Source organism: Cervus elaphus, chromosome 25, assembly GCF_910594005.1.
Source record: "Cervus elaphus chromosome 25, mCerEla1.1, whole genome shotgun sequence".
Classification (NCBI taxonomy): domain Eukaryota; kingdom Metazoa; phylum Chordata; class Mammalia; order Artiodactyla; family Cervidae; genus Cervus; species Cervus elaphus.
Window position 1 is genome coordinate 5,156,146 of NC_057839.1, and position 18,914 is coordinate 5,175,059.

The 18,914-nt window shown below is 39.6% G+C and overlaps 1 protein-coding gene across 5 annotated transcripts in view; it reads left to right on the forward strand.

Annotated features, from left to right (window-relative positions):
* The first annotated feature begins 505 nt into the window (after positions 1-505).
* The window catches only part of SPDL1 (spindle apparatus coiled-coil protein 1), a 31,173-nt gene continuing 12,764 nt past the window's right edge, over positions 506-18,914 (forward strand). For 2 of the 5 annotated variants that reach the window (XM_043887736.1, XM_043887733.1), the window contains exons 1-8: positions 506-646; positions 7,168-7,343; positions 8,885-9,061; positions 13,350-13,544; positions 15,813-15,962; positions 16,075-16,173; positions 16,265-16,375; positions 18,539-18,679. In XM_043887736.1, the coding sequence (XP_043743671.1) occupies positions 7,185-7,343; positions 8,885-9,061; positions 13,350-13,544; positions 15,813-15,962; positions 16,075-16,173; positions 16,265-16,375; positions 18,539-18,679 (1,032 nt within the window). In that variant the 5' untranslated portion in view covers positions 506-646; positions 7,168-7,184. The remainder of the gene's footprint in view (positions 647-7,167; positions 7,344-8,884; positions 9,062-13,349; positions 13,545-15,812; positions 15,963-16,074; positions 16,174-16,264; positions 16,376-18,538; positions 18,680-18,914) is intronic. The other 3 variants (XM_043887737.1, XM_043887734.1, XM_043887735.1) reach the window with 2 other exon arrangements.

The window sequence follows — 18,914 nt, forward strand, 5'->3', positions numbered from 1 at the left end:
TCGCAGAGTCTTACACGACTGAGTCGACTTAGCACGCACCCACCTCATAAGGCTGTTGGCGGGCTTAAATGTGATGATCTGTGTAAAATTAACTGGCACTCTGTCTTATAAACGAGACTGTCATTCTGTCTATAATGCTTTCAGGCAGTGTCACACTCACTGAAATTTCTGGAACCCTAAGATAGATACCACAGAGGAGAGCCTTCAAAATGCACCCCGGCCAACGCGCCGTGAAGCCAGCACACGAGGGAATTCCCCCGCCGCCTCGCCTTCGAGCGACGCTATCCCTCCAGAAAGCACTGTCTTTAGGGAAAACGAAGACCAAGAACCCCCAAAAACATCCAGAAAACCAACCCTGAGTAAGGCTGACGAAACACAGACCTAGTTTGAGCCTGCGCCAAACCCGCCGTGGCTGGGGCGTGGCACTGTCTTGGGCGTTCCTTCCGCCGTTTCCCTTTACTCGCTGCTAGGGCGGAAAGTATCGCGTGACGTGAGTTCTCGCGGGAATTGCATTCAAAAAGCACCGGCGCTTACCCGAGTGCTCGGCGAGTGAATGGGCCGGTGATTGTGCGCTGCCGCCGTGGAGTTAACGTCGGGAATCTGAGCGCGGAGCGGTGCAGCAGCAGGGGAAGGGGTGAGGAGAGAGGTAGGGGCCAGGGACCCGGAGGGAGGTGCGTATGAAGGGGGAAGCGCGGCGGCGGCGTAGAGAAGGGCTCCTGGGGAGAGGAGGGCAGGGCCTAGGAATACCTGGGGCCTAGGTCCCCGCCCAAGCTTTTAGCTGGAGCAGCTTCTTCGGCGGAACTCAGCTCTTACAGACCAGGTTCCGAGCCGGCCTTCATATTCCGCTGGGCCGCTTCGACTTCTCCCGGGAATTGTGCGTAAATACGGAAAGTCGGGTCCGTTGCCTGGGTCTGGGGGATAACGAACAGTGGATCTGCGCTGGCTGTATGACGGCCGGCTGTATGACACATGTGGCAGTCCGATTCGAGAAAGGCTACAAGTGTAAAACACACTCTGGATTTGAAAGACTACACTCTCGTTGATAATATGACGACTACATGTTGAAATGATAATCTTTTGGATATATTGCGTTAAATAACGTATTGTTAAAGTGAATTTCACCAGCATTTACTTTTTAAAATAAATGTGGTACCTAGAAAATTGAAAATCAACATGTCTTGTTCGCACTGTATTTCTACTGGACAGCGCTGCTCAGACAAGTTTCGTGTAGGACTCCGCTCTAGCTGCTTTTTACCCATTGCTGGTTTAATGTTAAACAAAAACCCTATTGTTACCGACCTTGTTTTATGGATGACTAAACAATGTATCTCGGAGAAGGCAATGGCACCCCACTCCAGTACTCTTGCCTGGAAAATCCCATGGACGGAGGAGCCTGGTAGGCTGCAGTCCATGAGGTCTCTAAGAGTCTGACACGACTGAGCGACTTCAGTTTCACTTTTCACATTCATGCATTGGAGAAGGAAATGGCAACCCACTCCAGTGTTCTTGCCTGGAAAATCCCAGGGACGGGGGAGCCTGGTGGGCTGCTGTCTATGGGGTCGCACAGAGTCGGACACGACTGAAGTGACTTAGCAGCAGCAGCAAACAAGTCATCCGGTCCCATCACTTCATGGGAAATAGATGGGGAAACAGTGACTGACTTTATTTTTTTGAGCTCCAAAATCACTGCAAATGGTGATTGCAGCCATGAAATTAAAAGACGCTTACTTCTTGGAAGGAAAGTTATGACCAACCTAGATAGCATATTAAAAAGCAGAGACATTACTTTGCCAACAAAGGTCCGTCTAGTCAAGGCTATGGTTTTTCCAGTGGTCATGTATGGATGTGAGAGTTGGACTGTGAAGAAAGCTGAGCCCCGATAAATTGATGCTTTTGAACTGTGGGTGTTGGAGAAGACTCTTGTCTCAAGAGTCCCTTGGACTGCAAGGAGATCCAACCAGTCCATCCTAAAGGAAATCAGTCCTGGGTGTTCATTGGAAGGACTGATGCTGAAGCTGAAACTCCAATACTTTGGCCACCTGATGCGAAGAGCTAACTCATTTGAAAAGACCCTGATGCTGGGAGGGGTTGGGGGCAGGAAGAGAAGGGGACGACAGAGGATGAGGTGGCTGGATGGCATCACCGACTTGATGGATGTGAGTTGGAATAATCTCCAGGAGTTGGTGATGAACGGGGAGGCCTGGCATGCTGTGATTCATGGGGTTGCAAAGAGTCGGACATGACTGAGCAACTGAACTGAACTGAAACAAGACATTGGAGAAATTGTCCAAGTTGATGCTGCCAGTTAGTACTGAAGGTGGGGTGACAATTCAAGCAGTCTGATCCCCTGAGCTCCCTGTCTGCTACATGCTTTTTTCTGTTCTGAGAAGCAGAACAGAAAAGTGGTTAGGAGCACCAGGCTATGGAACCAAATCCTGTTCCCATCTCACTTAGCCACTGGGTTATCAGTGTTATCACCTGTTATCAGGTTATCACCTGATAACCCTGGGCAAGTTACCTAACCTTTCAGTTTGCACCTATGTAGAAGCGGGGGGTTGTTGTTCAGTTGCCAAGTAGTGTCTGACTCTTTGAGACCCCATGTACTGACTGCAGGCTGGCATGCTGCAGTCCATGGTTTGGGGGGAGGGGTGACCCTTTTTATCTCATAGGGTTGTTGAGAGGATTCAATAAAATAATGTTTCATTTCAGTTCAGTCGCTCAGTCATGTCCGACTCTGCAACCCATGGACCGCAGCACGCCAGGCCTCCCTGTCCATTGCCAGCTCCCAGAGTTTACTCAAACTCATGTCCATCGAGTCGATGATGCCATCCAACCTTCTCATCCTCTGTCATCTTCTCCTCCCGCCTTCAATCTTTCCCAGCATTAGGGTCTTTTCAGATGAGTCAGTTCTTCGAATCAGATGGCCAAACTATTGGAGTTTCAGACTCAGCAACAGTCCTTCCAGTGAATATTCAGGACTGATTTCCTTTAGGATGGACTGGTTGGATCTTCTTGCTATCCAAGGGACTCTGAAGGGTCGTCTCCAACACCACAGTTGAAATGCATCAATTCTTTGGTGCTCAACTTTCTTTATAGTCCAACTCTCACATCCATACATGACCACTGGAAAACCATAGCTTTGACTAGATGGACCTTTGTTGGCAAAGCAATGTCTCTGCTTTTTAATATGCTGTCTAGGTTGGTCATAACTTTTCTTCCAATGAGCAATCATCTTTTAATTTCATGGCTGCAGTCACCATCTGCAGTGATTTTGGAGCTCAAAAAAAATGAAGTCTGTCACTGTCTCCCCATCTATTTCCCAGGAAGTGATGGGACCAGATGCCATGATCTTAATTTTCTGAATGTTGAGTTTTAAGCCAGTGTTTTCATTCTCCTCTTTCCTTTTCATCAAGAGGCTCTTTAGTTCTTCTTCACTTTCCACCATAGGGTGGTGTCATCTGCATATCTGAGGTTATTGATATTTCTCCCAGCAATCTTGATTCCAGCTTGTGCTTTCTCCAGCCCAGCATTTCTCATGATGTACTCTGCATATAAGTTAAATAAGCAGGGTGATAATGTACAGCCTTGACATACCCCTTTCCCTATTTGGAACCAGTCTGTTGTTCCATGTCCAGTTCTAACTGCTGCTTCCTGACCTGTGTACAGATTTCTCAAGAGGCAGGTCAGGTGGTCTGGTATTCCCATCTCTTTAAGAATTTTCCAGAGTTTGCGGTAATAATGTTTGCAAAGCATTAAGTGCGATATCTGGTACATATTAGCTATAGTTTTTATTCAACCCTGGCTACCTTTCTCTGCAGATTGATAGGTTACTCTTAGACTTTCATTACACCTGTTGAAAAGTCACTTCCTCAGGGAAATCTTTCTTGTCCTTATTTCCTCTGACCCTGGCCACACGCCACCACCCAGATTAAGACTGCTGCCCTTAGTTATAGGCTCAGATAGCACCATACACCTCTCCCTCTTGCACTTACCACACTTGTAACTTTACATTACCAGTTATTCAACATCTTTCCAGTAATAGACTGTAAGATTCAAGAAGGCAGGCATATTGTCTGGTTTGAGGGTCACATTGTGTCCTCAGCAACAGCACAGTACCTGACACATAAGAGGAATTCCAGCAAATCTTTAAAATGAATGAGAGCTAATTTTGTGACTGCCTTGGACTTTAATAACTGGGATATCTTGAGGCTAGTCCCATATTTTCTCTGGTAAATATTGATGACACTAGTACTTAGCTCAGGTCCATTAAGAGAATTAAATGTGATAGTGCATTTGAAGCACTTCTGCCTGGCAAATGGTAAATCCTTAGCAAATACAAATTATTATTAACAGCTCAACAATTAATGGCTGGCTCCATCATGCACAGGCTTTAGAGAGGTCTTGCATTTTAGAGCAGTGATAGCCAGTCCTGGATAACATAGGATTCTTTTTTTTTTTTTTTTAACCCCCTCTTCTAAAACACTATATTTCCTCCTCCATCTTCATTCTCAAGACCTTCCTTCCTAATTTACTGATAAACTGAATCAGAAGGGGCTCATGCAGACGCTGAACACTGTTATCTACCTACTTATCAGTGTCTGTACCCATATACTTTACTTTCCTTTATTTTGTTTCCCAGTTTTATAAATACATTTTTTTTTCCATTTATTTTTATTAGTTGGAGGCTAATTACTTTAGAATATTGTAGTGGCTTTTGCCATACATTGACATGAATCAGCCATGGATTTACATGTGTTCCCCATCCCGATCCCCCCTCCCGCCTCCCTCTCCATCCCATCCCTCTGGGTCTTCCCAGTGCACCAGCCTTTCCTTTAATTCAGATGAAACATTCATGTACCTGTCCAGAAATCAGACCCTACACATTCATTACTCCATGTCTTCTATATCATTAGTTTTTCTTTGCTTGATCTCTCCTTTGTCATACAAGCTTGCTGTTGTTTTTTCTTAAAGAGTTTTTCATCCTAAAAAAAAGAGACCCTACTGCATCTCCAGCTACTGCCCCGTTTATCTGCTCTTTGCATCAAAACTGTGCTTGCTATCTACTGTTCTACCATTCTCTCCAATTAATTCCAGTCAGGCTTTTGCCCCAGTCTCCCCATCAAAACTATTCGTGGGGTCATCTTCTAGTTGACCTCCGTGAATTTAAATCCAGTGGCCGGTTCTCAGTGTTCACCTTATTTCATTTAGCATTTGGTGCAGTTTATCATCTACCTCCTTAATACATGTTTGTTTATTGAGTTCTAAGACAGCACATGCTCTTCCTTTTCCGCCTAGCTCACTGATGGTGCTTGAGTATCCTTTGCTGTCTTCTTTCCCACCTCATAACAGGGCTCCATCCTTTGTCCTTTTTTCTTTAATTATGCTCGTACTTTGATGAACACAGAACTCAAAAATTTATGCTAATAACTCCCAAATTTATACCTCCAGCTTATACCCTTCTCTTACTCTTAGAGCTGTTACTTACTTGACATATGTCATGTTTTAAAACTTAAACCTCTCATTTTCTTTCCAGAACATCTCTACCCACAGTTTTTGATGTGTCAGTTATTGGCAAATCTATTCTACTAGTTGCTCAGCCAGAAGCTTTGGAGGCCTTTTAAAATTCTCTTTCACACATCCCACATTCCATTTGTCAGAAAATCATGTTGGCTCTGCCTTCAGAATATATGTTAAATCTCATCACCTTCTGTGGCAGCCACTCTGGTATGAGTGGTCATCCCACCTGATCTTTCTGCTTTCAGCTTGCTTCCCTCCCAACTATTCAGCATATCAGCCAAAATGATCCTTTTAAACGTAGCCTTTCTTTACTCCAGACTTTGCAGTGACTTCCCATTTCACCCAGAGTAGAAGCCAAAGTTTTTGTTTACAATGGCCTGATCTCCATATTCTCCTCTGTTATATCCTCTGGCCTATATTCTATCTTGTTCATTCTTTGGACTTCTTCCACTGTACTGCTGCCCCTCTACCCGGAACATGCTTTCCCTGCTGCTAAGTCGCTTCAGTCATGCTTTCCCTAATGGCTAATTAATGGCTAATTCTATGGTTCGCTGCAAGGCTTTGTTCAGAAGTCACCTGAGGGGCTCCCCATTCAACACATTTTTAATTTCTTCCTAGTTAGAATACAGCCACTTCTTCCAAGCTCACTTATCCTGTTTTATTTTTTTTCCATTTTTACTTTCTAGAGCATTTAGTTATTATATTATTATTGCTTGTCTTCTCCTACTGGAGGGTAAGTTTTATGAACGAAGAGCCTTTTCGGGGTCCGTTTGACCGCTGCTTGAGGTATCTAAAGTGCCCGGGATGGAGCTTGGCGCATAGGCATTCAAGAAACGTTTGTCGAATGAATGACTCCATCGACTGCAGACATGGGAGAATACCTTAAAAATGACTTGTTGCTCTTTGAATTCAAAGCTGAGTTAAGTCTAGCCTAGGAGCCTGGAACCAGTTAGGGAAGAATGATGAGTGAGGTTGCGCTCTATATTAAATGTTTAAGTCTTTGCTTGAAAATCTAGAATGAGGTTGTTCTTTAATTATTGTAAACATGGTGTCTGTTTTGCATGTGTTCTTATGAATAACTAGCAAAATGCTAGTGAGTCTGTTTTTATAAAGTACATTTAATGTGGCAAATTTAATGTGTTCAGGAAGTTAACACTGTTGTGAAAACTTGTGGACATGCTAGTCCTTACCTTATCAATCTTATTCAAAGGTACCTTTTTATATTTAAGTAGAAGTTATGCTACTATGAAATTTCTTGATTTCTTTTACTGTTCTCTTAACTTGGTTACCTGTATAGTGATACAATTATGAGATCATCCTACCTTAGCATTTAAGAAATCTTAGCAACACAACAATTGAATAGTTTCCTAATACTGTATTCCTTAGAAGCAAAATTAAATTGTATTCATCTTTTTTTTTTTTTCCTCTATTTGATTTGTTCTCAAATTGGGTAACAAAATAGGCAGACCTTACTCATAACAAGAAGGCAAATTTGACCATTTAAAAGTCAAAGAGAAAATCTTCAATACTGTGTTTTCATGTGGCAGTCATATTGAATGTATACATTTATACACAACACACTGGTGTCTTTTATTAGTGACATGAAGTTTTTTGTTTAAGTTTAGATACTTTTATTTCTTCTATTTACAGTAGACAGGAAGAAAATCATGGAGGCAGATGTAATAGCAGATCTTCAACGCAAACTCAAAGAGACTGAACAAGAGCGGCTGAAAGCAGCACAGTATGGTTTACAGCTAGTGGAGAGCCAGAATGAACTGCAGAATCAACTGGATAAATGCCGTAATGAAATGACGGCCCTGGCTGAGGTAGGACGCTGGACTCCTCTGCTCACCAGTTTGTGCTTAGTCACTGAAGATTGCTGTTGTCCAGCAGTCATTAATATTATTAATGTAATATTTTTCTTTTCTGAAAATTTTAGATCTAATTCCCACCCATCTGCAGGGAAATGAACTAAATAAATCTCTAATTTTTTTTTTTTTTTCTGACTCTGTGTTCTGAGTTTGAAAAATATGTTCTCTTTCTTTACTCCATATTGAATTTTAGACTTTGGTTTGTCTTGATGCTACACCAAGTCTTTAGTTCTGTCCTAAAGTCTAGACTTTTGTATTCAGTTGCCCACCCATGGTCATCTCAGACTTAACATAAACAGAATAGTTGATTCCTTACCCACTAAGCAAACATGCTCTTGCAGAATTCTTTACCTTACTTGGTAACTATAAAAACATTTATCCAGTTACTTGAGCCACAAATCTAGGAGTTTTACTCAGTATCTTTCTGTCCCATATTTCTCATATTTAATCCACTAGTAATCTCTAAAAACTTGACCTACAGAACATCTGGTGCTCTAGGTCAGACCACCATCATCTCTCCCCTGGACTGTTATCATAGCCTCCTGACTAGGTTGCCTGTCTTCCAGATTGCCATTCACACAGTTCACTCTTCACACATCAGCCAGGTGGTCATTGAGGAGCACATAAAAAATCATGTCACGGTTCTGCTGAAAGCACAGAGCAGCTTCCCATTTTATTTACAACAGAAACTGAATTCTCTACCTGGATTTGTAGACCTCCATGTAACCCAGCCTCTTTCAACCTTTGACCTTATCTTATGAATTACTGTCCCCTGTTCTTAACTATATTAGTCCTGCCTTATGGGCTCCGCAGGAGCTGTTGCCTCCGTCTGAGTTATTTGTCCCCACCCTCATGAGAGACATGACATGAGAGAGGGGAATTTTGTCTCTCTTGTTCACGGCTGCATCCCTAATATCTGACATGCTTTTATTAAAAGAATGAATAAATCAGTTTTACTTAGAAAATGCTCAGTAATGTATTTAAACTGTGATCTCCAAATTTAAACATAGCAGTTAAAAATAGTGACCACCCTTATTGTTATTTCTTTCCTTTTAAATCTACTTTTATCTTATTTTTTTAAAGCTTGTTGAAGAGGTTTGAACTAATGACATTTTCTTCATTTTACTTAGAGCTACAAGTAGAGAATGTTGTTATGAAACCAAATAATTCTTACTAGGAAAACTTAAGTGCTATTAATTTTTTTTTTTCTTCCTAGCAGCGACTACTTGACTTGACAGCCATAGATCACTTTTTACTTCTTTGGCAGGACATAGAAGCAATTACTGTATCCCCAGCATGAACTTTAATTTAGTCTCAAATCACCTCTCAGGGTTTTTTTTTACATTAATACTAGCTATAGTTATTCCAGATTTAACATGTGGTTGTTACTTAGAAAGCAACAAATGTGTGAAATAGGAATGATTCAAAGATGAAACCTGCTTATGTGTGATGGCTTTATTTTTATGTAACTGAATTATAATTGAATCTGTTTCCAGAGCTACGAACAAGAAAAATACACTCTTCAGAGAGAAGTTGAGCTCAAGAGTCGAATGTTAGAAAGTTTGAGCTCTGAATGTGAAGCTATTAAACAACAACAGAAAATGCATCTGGAGAAATTAGAAGAAACACTGAGCAGAAGCCACGGGCAGGAAGTGAATGAACTAAAAAAAAAGGTTTGTGTATCTGTGTATTTTGGAACAGAAGTATTTCGTGCTCATGAAACCATTTGTAAACTTTAGATGATGAAAGATTTTCTTACTACCGTCTATGCAAAATAGCTGAGATGAGGGGTTCCATCATCTTAATGTGAGGAGTGGAAACACTGAGAAACAGTAGTTTACCTTAGCAGTTTGTTTAAATAACATTTTAGTAGTTAAATTGAATTATTTAATTTTAGCAACTGCGTATTTGTTAAGGAGTTTTAGCTCTGATCAGCATGGCCTCCTTTAGAGTGCTTAGGATACCGGTCCCTTTTCAGAAAGACTAGTTTCCTAGCCTTCACTGCAACTTGTGGTACACTTTATAATTCCGCAAAGAAACCAATAGTTTTTGGTAAATTAATGTGCATTAGAGTTGTATATTTTACAACTATAAAATGTATATTTTACAGTTTGTTTATTGAAGATAAACTAATACATATGATCCAGTTCATACACAACTCCTTAAGGGAGGCACCATTATTATCTCCATATAACATGAGAAAACCAATGTTTAAACAGATTGAGTAAAGTTGGACAAGATTATAGAACTAGAGACTATCAGTCAAAATTTAGTTCTCTTATTTCAAAGCCTGCTTCATTGTGTTTCATGTAGCATATTTTAAGATTTTTATATATCTGTACCACCTGTGCTGTTAATTAATTCTCATTAAATTGACTCTCTCTTAAATGTTCTCTAATTTTAAGTAACAGTATCAATGAAATATGTTTGAGCTGGTTATTTTTTTTTCCTAATATGCAGGAAAATATAACTATCAAAATATGCTTTCATGCAATGCATAGAATCATCTTGCTTACCACTCTAACAAATAATAATCCAGCTTGTCTGAAGCTACACAGGTTGAGACACCAATAACTGATATGGATGCTTTTTTTCTTCTTCATGGATATTTTCAGTTTAGCAATAACTTTCAGTACCTAAACAAAAAAGAGTAATGTACAAAATATTGAGTCTAAAGTGAGGCCAGTTATAGAGATGGCTTTTTGCTAAAGACTAAATCATTCAAAAAATATTTTCAGTCTTACTTATGTTCTCAGATTACTTGTACCAATAATTTGGAGTTTTACTTGCCATCTTTCTTTCACTTATTTCTCACATTTCTCACATCAACAAGCTCTTAAGAACTTACGCTACAAAATATCTGTCTCCGCTACTCTGTAGTCCAGCTCACCATCATCTCTCCACTACTGTCCAGGTAGCCTGTTTGCTTTATTGCTGTCATGCCATTCATTTTTCACACGGCAGCAACATGGCCAGGAGTCCAGACCTACTCTGATTACGTGTAAGGATTATTTGTGTGCTTATAAAACAAGGCATGTCACTGCCTATTAAAAGATGCTTAGCTTTGGCCAAATAGGAAACCCCAGTCATCTCATCATACAGTAAGTTTGGGTCATTCAGTGATGTTTTTCAGAAGGACATACACATATCAACATACATCAATCAGCTGAAATTTTTATTTCACATGATAAAATTGAAAGGGGAAGAGAAAATAGAAGTGTCTTTTATTTTTTAAATAGTAAACAAATAATCAGGATATAGTCTAGGAATGTTGAGACCCTATTCAATATAATTCAATATAGATGATAATGGTAACCCTGGACATCAAGTAAAAGACTTTTATTAACAAACCATTTAGTGAATGTTAGATGTGGTGCCGAATGTTTTACCCACCCATTCTTGGTTGAGAGCCGCACAATAACGCAGGTAGAATCACTTATAGTCTTACATTTGAGGAATGTGAGACAGGTTAAACCTTGTCCCTAAAGCTTCATCCTCCTGCTGTAAGGAGGATGTGACGCATATAGGCATACCTCTGAGATACCGCAGGGAAAGTTCCAGACTACTGCAGTAGAGTGAGTCACATGAATTTTTTAGTTTCCAAAGTATTCTTTAAAAGTGTGCAATAGCTTTGGGTCTAAAAACAGCAGTGTATATACCTTAATTTTAAAATATTTTATTGCTTGAAAATAACTGACCATGATCTGAGACTTCAAAAAAAAAGTCATCTTTTTTTTTTTTTCATCTGTGTTGATGGCTGCTGACTGATCGGGGCAGTGGTTGCTGAAGGTTGGGTTGGCTATGGCAATTTCTTAAAATAAGTCAACAATATCAATTGACTCTTCCTTTTATGAGCAGTTTCTCTGTAGCACCAAAGCAGTTTGATGGCATTTTATCCACAGTAGAACTTATTTCAAAATTGGACCCAATTGTCTCAAACTCTGCTGCTGCTGCTCAGATGCTCAGTAGTGTCCAACCTTTATGCCTCAGACCCCATGGACTATAGCCTGCAAGGCTCCTCTGTCCATGGGATTTCCCAGGCAAGAATACTGGAGTTGGTTGCCATTTCCTCCTCCAGGGGACCTTCCCAATTCAGGGATCAAACCCACCCACATCTCTTACCTCTCCTGCATTTTCAGGTGGATTCTTTACCACTAGTGCCACCTGGAAAGCCCAGTCTCAAACTCTGTCACTACTTTGTCAACTAAGTTTATGTCCTATTCTAAATCCTTTGTTGTCATTTCAGCAGTCTTCACAGCATCTTCACCAAGGGCAGATTCCATCTCAGAACCACTCTCTTTGCTCATCCATAAGAAGCAACTCCTCATCTATTAACATTTAATCATGAAATTGCAGCAGTTAAGTAGTAAGAATTAATAGTCAAAAATTACTCCTTGATCCTATAGGCTGCAGAGTGGATCTTGTGTTACCAGGCACGAAAACAACCTGAATCTTCTACATCTCACTTTGGTGACCAGGTGCATTTTCAGTGAGCAGTAATATTTTGACAGGACTCTTTTTTCTGAGCAGTAGGTCTCAATAGTAGACTTCAAATATTCAGTAAACCATGTTGTAAACAGATGTGCTGTCAGCCAGGTGTTGTCCCATTTATAGAGCACAAGCAGAGTAGATTAAATGCAATTTTTAAGGCCCTAGGATTTTCAGAATGCTTAGTGAGCATTGGCTTCAACTTCTTTTCTTAAACTTCATGAACCAACCTCTGTTAGCCTCAAAATTTTCTTCTGCAGCTTCCACCTGCCTCTTAACCATCATAAAATTGAAGACAGTTTGTATTAGACTTTGGCTTAAGGGAATGTTGTTTCTGGTTTGATCTGCTGTCTGGACCTCTAAAATTGTCTCCATATCAGCACTAAACTCTTCAGCTTCCTTATCATTTGTATGTCCACTCGAGTAGCAATTCTAACTTCCTTGAAGAACATTTCCTCTCAATTCACAACTTGGTTAGCTGACGCAAGAGGCCTAGTTTTCAGCCTGTCTGCTCTAAATAAGCCTTTCATCACTAAGCATAATCATTTCTAGTTTTTGATTTAAAGTGAGAGGTGAGAACACTCAGAGGCCATTATAGGGTTAGTAATTGGCCTAATTTCATATTGTTGTGTCTTGGAATAGGAAGACCCTAGGAGAGGAAGCGGAGAAGGCAATGGCACCCCACTTCAGTACTCTTGCCTGGAAAATCCCATGGACAGAAGAGCCTGGTAGGCTGCAGTCCATGGGGTCATTAAGAGTCGGGCACGACTGAGCGACTTCACTTTCACTTTTCACTTTCATGCATTGGAGAAGGAAATGGCAAATCCACTCCCGTATTCTTGCCTGGAGAATCCCAGGGACAGAGGAGCCTAGTGAGCTGCCGTCTAGGGTCGCACAGAGTCGGACACGACTGAAGCAACTTAGCAGCAGCAGGAGAGGAAGAGAGAGAAGAAAGACCATTCAGGGGAGCAGTCAATTTGTCAATTCAATTCACCCTCTTAAAGGAGTGTGGTTTGTGATGCCCCAAAGCATTTACAACAGTGACATCAAAGATCACTGATCACAGATCATTATAACAAATAAAATAATGAAAAAATTTGAAAGATTGTGAGAATTACCAAAATATGGCACAGAAACAAGAAGTGAGCAAATGCTATTGAAAAAACTTGCTTGGTAGACTTGCTTTGCTCAGGATTGCCACAGACTTTCCTTGTGTGAAAAAAATGTAGTGTCTGAGAGGTACAATTAAGCAAAACGCAGTAAGACAAGGTATGCCTGTATTAGTTTTCCAAGACTGAAGCAATGTGACATTTTTGGAAAAGGGGTTAAATAATTTTGTTCAGCTTGATTGCCTTCCAAAATAGTTGTCCTGCAGGTACCAGAACAGTTTGTACTACAATTGTATGTTCTGATGACCTTTACTACCTTTTACTATGTAAGATTGTGAATTTTCTTTTTTTTTCTTTTTTTTAGTTAGAAACACTGAAAGCTGAGTTAGATGAAGCTCGGCTAAGTGAAAAGCAGCTGAAGCACAAAGTGGATCATCAGCAGGAACTCCTTTCTAGTAAATCAAAGGAAATGCAAATAATGTCTGAACGTGTACATGAAAGTATGTCTTCAGAGATGCTGACTCTTCAAATTGAGCTGACTGAAATGGAAAATGTGAAGGTAATTTTTATGGCATGTGTATTATGGACTTTTCTCCTTTTTCTGACTGTATATTTTTCATGTTTTTGTAATAATCCTTATGAGCTATTTTTAAGACTGAGATATTTTTTCGCCTAACTTTGATCTAATTAAAAAATAAGTTTTTAAATGGATTCCTTCAAATACAGTAAAGCTTTAGGTTAGATGATTATGTAAGGCAGTATTATTAATACTTTCAGATTAATGGAACCTCTGGAAGAATTTACACATTTATTCTGATTCTAGTTTGTGTCATAAAAGCCCAATATAAAAGTTGGTCCAGCAGAAGTTGATTTGTTGTTCAGCTGCTCAGTCCGGTCTGACTGCTGCGACCCCATGGACTGCAGCACCCTATTGTTTTGCCGCAAGTTTTCACTTTCGTCTCAGGTTCAAAGGATTTGTTAACAAATTAAGCCACTTGTTCTATATAAATAATACAAATGTTTATTAGAGAATTATCTAGCTTACTTTCAGTATACTAACATTAAAAGAAAAGAGAAATAGAACAAAGGATATGTCACCAAATTGGGTTTTTACCAACGTCCAGACTCAAACGGTGCTGGGAAGTCCCGTGTCAGAGCACATCTGGAGCCCCAGTTGTCCCAAGGTCCCAGGCAGGATGTCCGCTCCTTGGGTTAGACTTCAAAAAATTGCAGTTCAGGGTTCCCGCTTATAATCCCAGGATGAAAACTGGTATAATCATCAGTCTGTGACCAAATTGCAAGCCTGGTTTCATGTTAGTGCTGTTTGTTTTGTCTTGTAAAACTTGGAATGTTGTTATGCCGGGGCTTGGTTGGCCAGGGTCCCTCCAAGGTCTCAAAATTCTTCCCCATCTTATCTGTGGTGCTGCACTCCTTGCACTCACAGCAGGCTAGTGTCCAGGCAGGCTAGAAGCAAGGTCAGAGGCCTGCTCTGCTTTGTCTCTGAAGCCTAGACAAGACCATTTAATTTCCCTAACACCTGTCCTTCACTATCTCCCAAAGCTTTCTCAAACTCATGTCCATTGAGTCAGTAATGTCCCCCAACCATCTCATTCTCTGTCACCCCCTTCTCCTCCTGCCCTCAGTCTTTCCCAGCTTCAAGGTCTTTTCCAGTGAGTCGGCTCTTTGTGTCAGGTATGCAAAGTATTGGAGCTTCAGCTTCAGTTCTTCCAATGATTTCCTTTAGGATTGACTGGTTTGATTTCCTTGAAGTCCAAGGGACTCTCAAGAGTCTTCTCCAATACCACAGTTCAAATGAATCAATTTTTCGGCAGTCAGCCTTCTTTATGGTCCAACTCTCATATCTGTACATGACTACTGGAAAAACCACAGCTTCGATTATACGGACCTCTGTTGGCAAAGTAATGTCTCTGCTTTTTAATATGCTGTCTTGGTTTGTCATAGCTTTCCTTCCAAGGGACAAGCATCTTTTTAATTTCATGGCTGCAATCACTGTCTGCAGTGATTTTCCTGCCCAAGAAAATAAAATCTGCCACTTTTTCCCCATCTATTTGCCATGAAGTGATGGGACCAGATGCCATGATCTTCGTTTTTTTGAATGTTGAGTTTTAAGCCAACTTTTTCACTCTCCTTTTTCACCTTCATCAGGGGGCTCTTCAGTTCCTCTTCACTTTCTGCCATTAGGGTGGTATCATCTGCATATCTGAGGTTGTTGATATTTTTCCTGGCAGTCTTGATTCCAGCTTGTGATTCATTCAGCCTGGCATTTCAAATGGTGTACTCTGCATATAAGTTAAATAAGCAGTGTGACAATATACAGCCTTGACTTACTAACTTTGAGATTTTAAACCCATCTACTGTTCCACGTCCGGTTCTAATTGCTGCTTCTTGACCTGCGTAGCGGTTTCTCAGGAGGCAGGTAAAGTGATCTGGTACCCCTTTCCAGAGTTTGCTGTTATCCATACAGTAGAAGTTGATATATGAGTATAATTTTTTTCATTGTAAGCTAAAATTAACTTAAAAATGAAAATTTTAAATTCTTAGAAAAGAAACAGTCTCTGGAGTCTTTTATTTGATCACTTTTTAAAAAAGTAATTAAAAAATTTTTTTTGAGTTTTTTAAAATTTATTTTTTATTGAAGGATAATTGCTTTACAGAATTTTGCTATTTTCTTTATTATGCACTTTAATAATCTTTGACTAGTTATTAGTTTTAGTTTTGAGTGTTAACCTCTGCTGATAGATAAACTGACTGCTGCTAACTGAAGGATTATTCAAGAGTTTCTTCTTTTTCAATTCCTGTTTAATAGACCACCCTCCAAGAAGAAGTGAATGAACTGCAGTACAGACAAGAACAACTCGAACTTCTTAATGCTAATTTAATGCGCCAGGTAGACCGGCTTAAAGGAGAAAAAGAAGAGCGAGAGAAAGAAGCGGTTTCTTACTATAATGCCTTAGAGGTATTGTGATTATAGTAATACCAATTTATATAAGTTGTTTTCCAATTTATATAAGTTGTTTTCTTGCTAATCTTATCTCAAGAAGCTGAATTGTTTTCTCTTTTGAATTTAGAAAGCTCGTGTAGAGAAACAGGACCTTCAGGTGCAGCTAGACCAGGCCCTCCAGCAAGCCTTGGACCCTAACAGTAAAGGCAGCTCTTTGTTTGCAGAGGTACATATAAATATTCCATTGATTAAATTGGCATAATTTAAATTGGTATATGCTTAATAAAAGCATAATTAAACATGTTATTATTTTCTAGGTGGAGGATCGAAGGGCAGCAATGGAACGTCAGCTTATCAGCATGAAAGTCAAGTATCAGTCACTAAAGAAGCAAAATGCATTTAATAGAGAATGGATGCAAAGAATGAAGGTAAGAATTAGTGTAAGATTTATTAAACCTTATTTTGTATCAGTATGACTTGTAGAAGTAATACACTTACATGATTATTTGTAGAACTACATGACCTTAGAAAAAAATTTTTTAATTGAATGAGAGATCCCTTTTATATTTTATTTAAAAACATTTAATTCTGTGTAGATTTTAGTGGTATATGTAACATTCATGGATTGATTGAGTTTTTAATTCTTACTCAGTAGCCTTGAGTTTTTAATTCTTACTCAGTAGCCTTGCCATTAGCTCTTTCTTTGTAATGGGAAAAATCAAGTATTAAAAAATTTTTCTGTCGTACTGTTGGCCTGGTTTCTTTCTGAGGGTAGCCCTGAAATGTCTACCTCAACTAAAACTAGCTCTTTCACCATTCTTCAGTTCTCCCACAAAGGCTTATTTATAGACTGAAGTTTGAATTTCCTTTCCTTGGAGTTTCTCAAGTCATGCATATAAGCCCTTTTAATTTTAAGGTTTGTTGGGCATCATTTTTGTCGAACGGCTGGTAACAGAAAAGCATGTGGAAATTAGATTCCAGTATTATGCCAACCCTTAGATTCCTGATCTGTTGTGCCTAACTCTCCTGAAGTGGTAATGCTTAATAGAAGTCTGTAAGGTTTCCTGCCTCTTTTAAGGATGATGAGATGTACCAAAGAAATAAGAAAGATCAGTGATTAAACTTTGGCATCAGATGAACTTGGGATTGAATCTTAGTCTCACTTGTTAGCTGTGTGACTTTGGACAAACATGTTTATTTTTCAAGTATTAGTCCCCTCATTTGTAAAATAGAGGTGATAGAAGTTGCCTCTTAAGAGTCGTCCTGGAGTTAAGTGAGGGCACAGCAGCATGCTTACATGGTTGGCAAATAGGAAAGTGCTGACTTAATAGATGAGAACTGTGCCTTTTATTTCTGAGGATTTCAGTTGTGCTGTCTGGTTTACCTTGGCTCTCCCCATCTGGGTATTATTTCTTTGTAAATTTTCTCATATTTGCTCTTTGTTTTCTTTTTGTATTTGTTGGGCTATTGTTATTAATCTCTCACAGTTCTGCTACCCCAAACTATCTTTAGACACAGGTGGCATTCTGAATTTTGGGGGGATCAATGTGTCTAGCTTCCAGTATGAAAGTGAAAAAGTGAAAGTGAAGTCGCTCAGTCGTGGCCGACTCCTTGCGACCCCATGGGCTGTAGCCTACCTCGCTCCTCCGTCCATGGGCTTTTCCAGGCGAGAGTACTGGAGTGGGTTGCCCTTTCTTTCTCCAAGAGATCTTCTCGACCCAGGGACTGAACCTGGGTCTCCTGCATTGTAGGCAGATGCTTCACCATCTGAGCCACCGGGGAATTCCAGTATGAAGCAGGAGCGAAAAGTGGATCCTTAAAAATGTTAAAAGTCTTCTTTGTCTCTTACTTATAACCATAGCTGCAACTTCATATCATTGCTGTACTCAAAAATGTATTTTAACTAATTCACACTTTTTAGAGCTCCAGAAATTTCCAAAGGCAGAAAGGAATGCTAGGTTTAGGTTTTAGCTAATTCCCTTCTGATTACTGTGCACCTCCAAGTTTAGGTAGAGTCATAATTAGGTAGGTTGATGGCTGCTCTTAAAACGTAACTTTATATTGAAGTTTGCTTCAAGATCCTTGGATTGCCCTTTACCTTTGCTTTCCATCCTTGTCTTTTGTAAAACTCACATTTGTGAATGTGAGTAGCTTAATAATTTCCCCCACTGAATACTACTGAATTTCATTAAAATTTTTGAGGAACTGCACCAGACCCTTAATGAGAGTGCATATGGTGAGTACATTATGGCATTCCACCAGGTTTCTTTACCACTTAACTGGTGACTTCTAGACCACAGCCATGCAGTTCAACTATGTTTCACAGAAGTACAGATAATTGTTATGGACTTCAGATACCAATGCATAAGTAGTCGAAATAAGTACTAAAGAGTTATGTCTGTAACTAGGCTATCTGAAATAAATATTTTCAAATTATTAAGAGTATTAAACTAGACACAGCTAATTTGTTTAGCTTCCAAAATGAAACCAAAGTAGTATATAGTACAAAATATGAATTGTAACAAAAATATAGTTATCAGAATCTTCTCCCCCACTCAATTTTATGGGGGAGAATTTTTTTTTTTTTCTAGTTACAGATCGCTACATTGCTACAAATGAAAGGGTCTCAAGCTGAATTTGAACAGCAGGAACGGTTGCTTGCCATGTTGGAGCAGAAGAATGGTGAAATTAAACATCTCTTAGGTGAAATTAGGAATCTGGAGAAATTTAAGGTATGTGTAAACACCTTTTAAAAAAATAACAGTTTTTTGTTTGAATATCTTGCTACTTTTAACTTGAGTGGTTTTCTTTATTATGTAATTAATCTATAGTTTCTATTGAGATTTACCAATATTTAATTTTTTCTTCCAGTTTCTTTTGCTTTTCAGTGGTTTAGACTACTGCTTCTTTTAATCAAAAGATTTGTTGTTGTTGTAAATTTTAACTCACTTACACTCAAAGCGCCCA